The sequence below is a fragment of the Canis lupus genome, chromosome 27, assembly GCF_003254725.2.
Source record: "Canis lupus dingo isolate Sandy chromosome 27, ASM325472v2, whole genome shotgun sequence".
NCBI lineage: Eukaryota > Metazoa > Chordata > Mammalia > Carnivora > Canidae > Canis > Canis lupus.
Genome location: NC_064269.1, coordinates 28639797 through 28651378, shown reverse-complemented (window position 1 = coordinate 28651378; position 11582 = coordinate 28639797). Strand labels below are relative to the sequence as shown.

Here is an 11582-nt window from a genome sequence, read left to right as displayed (position 1 = left end):
CAACGGTGCTGTAAAATTTGTCTCACTACCATGCAACAATGTGCTAGAATAAGTATTAATAGGTGTGGATTTTTAAAGAAGAGTTAATAAGGAACCATATTATTCTACATAATAACATTTAGTATATCAAAGAGCTGCTCATGGTGAGGAGCCCAGCATCTGAAATAGCACGGGAATCTCATCTCTGACCGAAGACAATCATCAAAGCACAGTTAGCACAGACTCAGAAATAGTGTGAATTCAGAGATCCAAGCATAGAAGTCTGCATAGTAGATCTCTTTTACAGACATGGAGGTTGAATACCGTTTGACTACAAATCAATTTCACAGGAACTCATAAAAATGTCTGTGTAATTATAGGGTATCAAATCCAATGCCCAGCATCTAAGAACTGGCTCGAGAAGGCAGGGGCTAATTACTGTCTAGGATATAACAGGGCACAAAACACCTGGGAATCTAATTCCATTTCTCTACAACATGCAGCAGTGGGTGTCTAGAAGTTAAAACCCTCTTAGATTTCACAGTTCTCCTTACTGATAAATATTTTCCGACATATCTTACATAATCAGACATATTTTAAGAGCTTGTAAGTCCTAGTAATTTAAAATGATACAAGCAACTTGCAAGAGCAGCTTCAGCAGCAGAGGGGCAAGAGAACTTGGCCATAAGAATGAAACATTGTGTGGATCCTCTGAACTGTTTTTGCTTTCTTTTTTCCCCACTGTTCTATATTGCATATTAAAGGGGAACTTGCTCTATATTGTTTTTGTAAATAATTGTTTTTGTTTTATGTTTAAAAGAAAAAAGAAAAGGTACAGACATTCATTTTGGCTGTTTTATTACGATGTATAGCTAACGATGTGTCAGGGACTGTTAGTTGCTATCTGATGTACCACACATAAATAAACAGTGCAGCAGGCTCAAGACTCTCGCCCATTTTAGAAAACAGAGGAACACGACGGTAACCTGCAAAAGGAATCATATCTAATTAGGACAATAAAAATAAATCAGCAGTGTTCTCCATAGTGCTACTAAGACTCTTATCTTTACCAAGCATAAGTAAAAACCACGGCTGCATAGTTAAATTCTTCTTGTATATTAATTTCCTACAAAAAAATAAAATATCTGGTTTCTATTCTGACTTCTTACTGCCTAACACTGAGCCTACAGCTCACACTTCTCCTCCCTCAAAGTGCAGTGTGCTAAATTAGCCGCCACCCTCCTGCTTCAGAAAGACTGTGTTTCCGAGGTACAGCTCAGATGGTGTTAGAGAAGTAAACACATTGAGACAAGGTAATTGGCATATTATAAATCACCTCAGCCAGGTGACTGCAACAAAAAGGCAGCCCTGAAAAGAGTCAAGAAAGGATTGTCTTGGGCTCCCAGGCTCTTCTTGGGCCGGAAGAATGAGTCACTGCTTCTCCCTTCTCTTTGATTCCCATGCTTTATTCTTCTGTGGTAGTCATGACTACTCTTAATTGAAACAAAAGAGCGATGATCCATGTAAAGAAATGCTCATACATGCCAAGTTTGTCTAATTTATCTTCCTAGCAATCCCAAACCACAACCCCACCTTCTATATGAGAACACATTTCTATAATACCAGTGAGAGAAAATATGTGTCAATGCTTAAAATTTCCTGTACATCTGATTGTCGTGGATAGAGCTATTTAGCATATTAATGTGTGTCTTTGGTAAATATAAGTTATAATTGTTAGCACAATCATCTTACTTTTAGGAATATTACCTTTGTTCATGCACAGAACTGGTAATGTATATTGACCAAGAAATTCATTTCCGGCTATTAAACCTTGATTTTCAACAACAAAACGCATCAGCGCCAATTCTGGCACATGAATAATAAATGTGAATGTTTCATTCCATTTTGGACTAAAAGCTGAAATATAAAGGAAGATATCATCAATGAATCATAAACACTATCTCTAGGGAATAAAGCATAGTACCTGTTCTCTGAAATTTTTCTTTTCAACACTTAGTAATATTAATAGTTTATGCTTTAGAGCTCTTGAATTTTTCACGTATCCAATGAGAAAGGATAATAATGACAGTAACAATAATTATTGGGTGTTTAGTATTGCTGGGCAATATGACAAGAACTTCAAGCAGCTAATCTCATTTCGTCCTTAGAACAAACCCATCAGGGTTATTGCTGTCCACATTTACAGATGAGAAAACTGAGCCAGAAAGATGTTATGTAACTTCCTCAGGGTTTCACGTACACAGCCATTAAGGGGCAGGACAGGAATTCCAGCAAATGGAATCCAATTTCAGAGCAGAAACATTTAATCATTAGGCAATATGACTCTATGTTTAGGCAGAGTCCTAACAAAGAAATTAAATGATAGCATTTTTCTCTACCAGCTCCTATTATGGGAAGAGTTCCATAGACAGTTGTTGGCCTGAGAGCTCAGTGCTCCAAAGCTAGCCTTTGATCCTTCTTCTTTTGAATAAGTGCTCATTTTAAAGTCCCAAGTTGATGAGTCATTTAGTTCTTAGCAAAAATAATCATCCCAAACAGCAATTTTGTCAAATAAGAAATCCAGATTGTGTCACAATATGACTGAAATCATCCAATACTTAATCCAATACTTAAGCGTAATGTAATGGAATCAAGAAATTCACATCCAGGGGGGAGGGGCAGGATGGCGGAAGAGTAGGGTCCTCAAATCACCTGTCTCCACCAAATTACCTAGAAAACCTTCAAATTATCCTGAAAATCTATTAATTCGGCCTGAGAATTAAAGAGAGAGCACCTGGAAAGCTACAGTGAGAAGAGTTCGCGCTTCTATCAAGGTAGGAAGACGGGGAAAAAGAAATAAAGGAACAAAGGCCTCCAAGGGGGAGGGGCCCCGCGAGGAGCCGGGCTGAGGCCGGGGCGAGTGTCCCCAGGACAGGAGAGCCCCGTCCCGGAGACGCAGGAGCTGCACCGACCTTCCCGGGGGAAAGGGGCTCGCGGGGAGTTGGAGCAGGACCCAGGAGGGCGGGGAGGCCCTCGGGCTCCCGGGGACAGTAACAGCAACTGCGCCCCGGGAGAGTGCGCCGAGCTCCCTAAGGGCTGCAGCGCGCACGGCGGGACCCGGAGCAGCTCGGGGGGGCTCGGGGGCGGCTCCGCGGAGGGGGCTGCGGGGCGGGAGCAGCTGGGGGGGCTCGGGCGGCGGCTCCGCGGCGGGGGCTGTGGGGCAGGAGCGCGAATCCACCAGCGCAGGCCCCGGAGCACAGGGCGCCAGGACACAGCCCAGGATCCGGCCTCCCCCGGGACAGGCAGAGGCCGGGAGGGCCCAGGACCTCAAGGACGCTCCTGCCCCAGCTGAGCAGATCAGCGGCCCCGCCCGGAGCCTCCAGGCCCTGCAGACGGAGTTCCTGCCGGAGCTGAATCCAGGTTTCCAGAGCTGCCCCGCCACTGGGGCTGTTCCTCCTGCGGCCTCACGGGGTAAACAACCCCCACCGAGCCCTGCACCAGGCAGGGGCACAGCAGCTCCCCCAACTGCTAACACCTGAAAATCAGCACAGCAGGCCCCTCCCCCAGAACACCAGCTAGACTGACTGACAACTTCCAGGGGAAGCCAAGGGACTTAAAGTACACAGAATCAGAAGATACTCCCCCGTGGTTCTCTCTCTCTCTCTTTTTTTTTTTCCTTTCTTTTTGATTTGTTTCCTTCCCCCAACCCCCTTTTTTCTCCTTTCTTTCTTTTTCTTTCTCTTTTTCTTCTTTTTTTTCCTTCCTTTTTGTTCTCTTTCTCTTTTCTTTCCTTCTTTCTCTCCTCTCTTTTTCTCCTTTTCCCAAAACAACTTGCTTTTGGCCACTCTGCACTGAGCAAAATGACTAGAAGGAAAACCTCACCTCAAAAGAAAGAATCAGAAACAGTCCTCTCTCCCACAGAGTTACAAAATCTGGATTACAATTCAATGTCAGGAAGCCAATTCAGAAGCACTATTATACAGCTACTGGTGGCTCTAGAAAAAAGCATAAAGGACTCAAGAGACTTCATGACTGCAGAATTTAGAGCTAATCAGGCAGAAATTAAAAATCAATTGAATGAGATGCAATCCAAACTAGAAGTCCTAACGACGAGGGTTAACGAGGTGGAAGAACGAGTGAGTGACATAGAAGACAAGTTGATAGCAAAGAGGGAAACTGAGGAAAAAAGAGACAAACAATTAAAAGACCATGAAGATAGATTAAGGGAAATAAACGACAGCCTGAGGAAGAAAAACCTACGTTTAATTGGTGTTCCCGAGGGCGCCGAAAGGGACAGAGGGCCAGAATATGTATTTGAACAAATTCTAGCTGAAAACTTTCCTAATCTGGGAAGGGAAACAGGCATTCAGATCCAGGAAATAGAGAGATCCCCCCCTAAAATCAATAAAAACCGTTCAACACCTCGACATTTAATAGTGAAGCTTGCAAATGCCAAAGATAAAGAGAAGATCCTTAAAGCAGCAAGAGACAAGAAATCACTGACTTTTATGGGGAGGAGTATTAGGGTAACAGCAGACCTCTCCACAGAGACCTGGCAGGCCAGAAAGGGCTGGCAGGATATATTCAGGGTCCTAAATGAGAAGAACATGCAACCAAGAATACTTTATCCAGCAAGGCTCTCATTCAAAATGGAAGGAGAGATAAAGAGCTTCCAAGACAGGCAGCAACTAAAGAATATGTGACCTCCAAACCAGCTCTGCAAGAAATTTTAAGGGGGACTCTTAAAATTCCCCTTTAAGAAGAAGTTCAGTGGAACATTCCACAGAAACAAGGACTGAATAGTTATCATGATGACATTAAACTCATATCTCTCAATAGTAACTCTGAATGTGAACGGGCTTAATGACCCCATCAAAAGGCGCAGGGTTTCAGACTGGATAAAAAAGCAGGACCCATCTATTTGCTGTCTACAAGAGACTCATTTTAGACAGAAGGACACCTACAGCCTGAAAATAAAAGGTTGGAGAACCATTTACCATTCGAATGGTCCTCAAAAGAAAGCAGGGGTAGCCATCCTTATATCAGATAAACTAAAATTTACCCCAAAGACTGTAGTGAGAGATGAAGAGGGACACTATATCATACTTAAAGGATCTATTCAACAAGAGGACTTAACAACCCTCAATATATATGCCCCGAATGTGGGAGCTGCCAAATATATAAACCAATTAATAACCAAAGTGAAGAAATACTTAGATAATAATACACTTATACTTGGTGACTTCAATCTAGCTCTTTCTATACTCGATAGGTCTTCTAAGCACAACATCTCCAAAGAAACGAGAGCTTTAAATGATACACTGGACCAGATGGATTTCACAGATATCTACAGAACTTTACATCCAAACGCAACTGAATACACATTCTTCTCAAGTGCACATGGAACTTTCTCCAGAATAGACCACATATTGGGTCACAAATCGGGTCTGAACCGATACCAAAAGATTGGGATCGTCCCCTGCATATTCTCAGACCATAATGCCTTGAAATTAGAACTAAATCACAACAAGAAGTTTGGAAGGACCTCAAACACGTGGAGGTTAAGGACCATCCTGCTAAAAGATGAAAGGGTCAACCAGGAAATTAAGGAAGAATTAAAAAGATTCATGGAAACGAATGAGAATGAAGATACAGCCGTTCAAAATCTTTGGGATGCAGCAAAAGCAGTCCTAAGGGGGAAATACATCGCAATACAAGCATCCATTCAAAAACTGGAACGAACTCAAATACAAAAGCTAACCTTACATATAAAGGAGCTAGAGAAAAAAGAGCAAATAGATCCTACACCCAGGAGAAGGAGAGAGTTAATAAAGATTCGAGCAGAACTCAACGAAATCGAGACCAGAAGAACTGTGGAACAGATCAACAGAACCAGGAGTTGGTTCTTTGAAAGAATTAATAAGATAGATAAACCATTAGCCAGCCTTATTAAAAAGAAGAGAGAGAAGACTCAAATTAATAAAATCGTGAATGAGAAAGGAGAGATCACTACCAACACCAAGGAAATACAAACGATTTTAAAAACATATTATGAACAGCTATACGCCAATAAATTTAGGCAATCTAGGAGAAATGGACGCATTCCTGGAAAGCCACAAACTACCAAAACTGGAACAGGAAGAAATAGAAAACCTGAACAGGACAATAACCAGGGAGGAAATTGAAGCAGTCATCAAAAACCTCCCACGACACAAGAGTCCAGGGCCAGATGGCTTCCCAGGGGAATTTTATCAAACGTTTAAAGAAGAAACCATACCTATTCTCCTAAAGCTGTTTGGAAAGACAGAAAGAGATGGAGTCCTTCCAAATTCGTTCTATGAGGCCAGCATCACCTTAATTCCAAAACCAGACAAAGACCCCACCAAAAAGGAGAATTACAGACCAATATCCCTGATGAACATGGATGCAAAAATTCTCAACAAGATACTGGCCAATAGGATCCAACAGTACATTAAGAAAATTATTCACCATGACCAAGTAGGATTTATCCCTGGGACACAAGGCTGGTTCAACACCCGTAAAACAATCAATGTGATTCATCATATCAGCAAGAGAAAAACCAAGAACCATATGATCCTCTCATTAGATGCAGAGAAAGCATTTGACAAAATACAGCATCCATTTCTGATCAAAACTCTTCAGAGTGTAGGGATAGAGGGAACATTCCTCGACATCTTAAAAGCCATCTATGAAAAGCCCATAGCAAATACCATTCTCAATGGGGAAGCACTGGGAGCCTTTCCCCTAAGATCAGGAACAAGACAGGGATGTCCACTCTCACCATTGCTGTTCAACATAGTACTGGAAGTCCTAGCCTCAGCAATCAGACAACAAAAAGACATTAAAGGCATTCAAATTGGCAAAGAAGAAGTCAAACTCTCCCTCTTCGCCGATGACATGATACTCTACATAGAAAACCCAAAAGTCTCCACCCCAAGATTGCTACAACTCATACAGCAATTCGGTAGCGTGGCGGGATACAAAATCAATGCCCAGAAGTCAGTGGCATTTCTATACACTAACAATGAGACTGAAGAAAGAGAAATTAAGGAGTCAATCCCATTTACAATTGCACCCAAAAGCATAAGATACCTAGGAATAAACCTCACCAAAGAGGTAAAGGATCTATACCCTCAAAACTATAGAACACTTCTGAAAGAAATGGAGGAAGACACAAAGAGATGGAAAAATATTCCATGCTCATGGATTGGCAGAATTAATATTGTGAAAATGTCAATGTTACCCAGGGCAATATACATGTTTAATGCAATCCCTATCAAAATACCATGGACTTTCTTCAGAGAGTTAGAACAAATTATTTTAAGATTTGTGTGGAATCAGAAAAGACCCCGAATAGCCAGGGGAATTTTAAAAAAGAAAACCATATCTGGGGGCATCACAATGCCAGATTTCAGGTTCTACTACAAAGCTGTGGTCATCAAGACAGTGTGGTACTGGCACAAAAACAGACACATAGATCAGTGGAACAGAATAGAGAATCCAGAAGTGGACCCTGAACTTTATGGGCAACTAATATTCGATAAAGGAGGAAAGACTATCCATTGGAAGAAAGACAGTCTCTTCAATAAATGGTGCTGGGAAAATTGGACATCCACATGCAGAAGAATGAAACTAGACCACTCTCTTGCACCATACACAAAGATAAACTCAAAATGGATGAAAGATCTAAATGTGAGACAAGATTCCATCCAAATCCTAGAGAAGAACACAGGCCACACCCTTTTTGAACTCGGCCATAGTAACTTCTTGCAAGATACATCCACGAAGGCAAAAGAAACAAAAGCAAAAATGAACTATTGGGACTTCATCAAGATAAGAAGCTTTTGCACAGCAAAGGATACAGTCAACAAAACTCAAAGACAACCTACAGAATGGGAGAAGATATTTGCAAATGACATATCAGATAAAGGGCTAGTTTCCAAGATCTATAAAGAACTTATTAAACTCAACAGCAAAGAAACAAACAATCCAATCATGAAATGGGCAAAAGACATGAACAGAAATCTGATAGAGGAAGACATAGACATGGCCAACATGCACATGAGAAAATGCTCTGCATCACTTGCCATCAGGGAAATACAAATCAAAACCACAATGAGATACCACCTCACACCAGTGAGAATGGGGCAAATTAACAAAGCAGGAAACAACAGATGTTGGAGAGGATGCGGAGAAAAGGGAACCCTCTTACACTGTTGGTGGGAATGTGAACTGGTGCAGCCACTCTGGAATACTGTGTGGAGGTTCCTCAAACAGTTAAAAATATACCTGCCCTACGACCCAGCAATTGCACTGTTGGGGATTTACCCCAAAGATACAGATGCAATGAAATGCCGGGACACCTGCACCCCGATGTTTATAGCAGCAATGGCCACGATAGCCAAACTGTGGAAGGAGCCTCGGTGTCCATCGAAAGATGAATGGATAAAGAAGATGTGGTTTATGTATACAATGGAATATTACTCAGCTATAGAAATGACAAATACCCACCATTTGCTTCAACGTGGATGGAACTGGAGGGTATTATGCTGAGTGAAGTAAGTCAGTGGGAGAAGGACAAACATTATATGTTCTCATTCATGTGGGGAATATAAATAATAGTGAATAATAGTGAAAGGGAATATAAGGGAAGGGAGAAGAAATGTGTGGGAAATATCAGAAAGGGAGACAGAACGTAAAGACTGCTAACTCTGGGAAACGAACTAGGGGTGGTAGAAGGGGAGGAGGGCGGGGGGTGGGAGTGAATGGGTGACAGGCACTGGGGGTTATTCTGTATGTTAGAAAATTGAACACTAATAAAAAAATAAATTAAAAAAATAAATACAAATAAATAAATAAATAAAATAAAATGCAAAGAAAAAAAAAAAGAAATTCACATCCAGATCAAATCTACTTAGGTTCAGAGAGAAATAATATGTATAATATGTATTGTTTTCATGTACAGATAGTAATGCTTGCTATGTCGATAGGTTTTGTTCTCTGGGTTACCTTTCCAGAGCATTACAGAATTTGTGACTCATTAGAGTTTATGTTTTCTGTGGTGTGTCAGTGGTCACAAGCACGCATTTACCAGATAGTAATCCAGGATGCAGTCTATGCCCATGAAAATATTAAACCAATTGACTTGATGCTGGTATAATGAATGTATTACCTTGCCTTAAGAAAAGAAATAATTCCATGGAGTACAGGGGCAGGTCTAAGAGTCAATTCTTTATGGACGCTTTAAAATGTCTGCACAAAATTTTTATACTGATTTATCTTCCTCTTCTAATCCTAATTCACTATAAACTCTCTTTCTCACATGCACACACACACACACACACACACACACAGATAATATGTATTATATGAGAAAGCCCTTTTAGTTATGAAAGAAAGAAATGAAGGTAAGGAAAAAAGGAAAGAGGGAAGGAAACCAGGATACCAAATTGGTTAGTTACAGTTTTTCTCTGGCATGATCAAAACCGAAGAATTACTTTAACACCTTATCCAAATGTGATCTTTTTCCTTCCAGACTCTCATTTCTCTTATTAGGCCACAATTACGATAGTAGCTAAGCCATCTTAGAATCCCTCTGATGGGGCACCCAGGTGGCTCAATGGTTGAGCATCTGCCTTTAGCTCAGTCATCATTTCATGGTCCTGGGATCGAGTTCTACATCTGGCTTCCTGCAGGGAGCCTGCATCTCCTTCTGCCTGTGTCTCTGCCTCTCTCTTTCATGAATAAACAAATAAAATCTTTTTTTAAAAAAAAAAAGAATCCCTGTTATCCAGCTATCTAGACTTTTATTCTTGCTAGTCTTCCTCACAAATGTCCCCCACTCCTTTTCTGTTGCCACGGGACTTCTTTGACGGGAATTCCCCATACCTCTAGCCATGAAATCATATCCTGACTCTACTTTGTATTTCCCATTTCCCTCACATACACGTCTTCCTACCAAATCTACAGAAACAACCTCTCTAAAGCCCAAATATGCTAATGATATATTCCTGTTTAAGAGTTTTAATTTTATTCATTTTCTACAGAAAAGAAAGTACCTAACATCTTACCATGGCTCTCACAATTTTCCATGACCATCCCAATGTAACGTTCTCCTTTTATCTCACACTGATCTTTCTTAAGTACCCTGTATGTCACCCATCTCAAACCTCTGTACTTTTTCCTAGCATGCTTGAATGTAGTCTTCTCCAGGTTTTAGAACTCATGTTATTCCTTTTGCCTTCAATGCCTTCATCCTCAATCTCTGTAAAAAATTCTATTCATTCTCCAGGAACCATCTCCAAATTTGCACCTTCCACTATAATTCTCTGTACTTTCCTTAAAACACTGACTCTATCATAATAGTTTTATTGTATCTCATCACCCATAGCAAATTGAAAACTATCTACAATAGAGTTCATTGAGGCATACATAATAATATATTTAATAAACAGAGATTTTAAGTTTTTTGATACTTATCACCAGGCTTCTAATAACAGGCTCAGTATTATTAGATAAACCAAATTTAATTTCAGCAGGGATACTTCCATAAAACCCACGGATATAATCTAAATTCTAATGGGAGCTAGAATCATATAATAAGAGGTACACTGAATAAATAAATGTTCTGTGCATTTTGTCATGAAGATTCAAGTAAGGGGATGAAGAGAACAAGAGATAGGTTACTATAAGCTTCCCGACATAAGCAGTTACCATTTCATGACTTTGCCCTTGTAGTATGCCTTCTACTCTAAGGCAGGCAAATAAGGCAGTAAATGATCACCAATATCCCTTCCCATAGATAACCTAGGGTGAAATAGCCAAAATTCCCCACATTTTTTTCCATACCCTTTGCACTAGGGGGAAATGGAGGAGTATTGGGGTATCAATGCAAGGGGCAGATGGTGGATATTATTGAAGATTATCACCCAAGAGAAAAAAAGACTACTAAAACTGCACTGTTTTTCTGTTGGTGCCATTTATCCTGGCACATACTTCCAGACTCTGAAATGAATCCCACTATACTTTGGAATATCCACTTAGAGAAGACTCTAGACTCAAAAATCAGTTCCAAGGTTTTCTCCAAAGTGATCCTGACTACAGGTCAATCCTAGGAATCTATACTTTAATGTCCTTAATTATTTCAACCTCAGTGAAGATGTGATGATGTCAGTAGTGTATTTCATAAAATATCATGATATGCTGGAACTGAAAATCTTACCCAAGTCATTTCTTCCATTTCTACATTTCCCTTCTGGAAAAAAAATGACTGAATTATGAGTAGGTTTCTGTGGCATCCTTAGTCAAAGTAAAAAGCCACAGACCTTTGATCTAAAATAATTCAAAGAATGAAATAAAAATGGATAGCATATTGTATCAGAACAATTGTATGTTCTTTATTTTACACAAAGGCTAGAAGCTAAATAGATTTGCAGCCATCAAAATGCCCCCTTTAATTCAGCAATATGGGAAGAGACACAAAAAAGGAGGTCAAAGTGAAAAAAAAAGTAGTAATTTTTTAGGTCAGATACATTTTTTTTCTGTAATCTGAAAAACAACACATATTTAAACAACACATTGAA

General features: G+C 40.3%; 1 protein-coding gene across 1 annotated transcript in view; it reads right to left on the bottom strand.

Moving 5' to 3' along the window:
• Window positions 1-820: 820 nt before the first annotated feature.
• The window catches only part of PLCZ1 (phospholipase C zeta 1), a 55507-nt gene continuing 44745 nt past the window's right edge, over window positions 821-11582 (bottom strand). Inside the window, 2 exon segments of the mRNA XM_025455235.3 lie at window positions 821-965; window positions 1747-1896. Of these exon segments, the coding sequence (XP_025311020.2) occupies window positions 880-965; window positions 1747-1896 (236 nt within the window). The 3' untranslated portion in view covers window positions 821-879.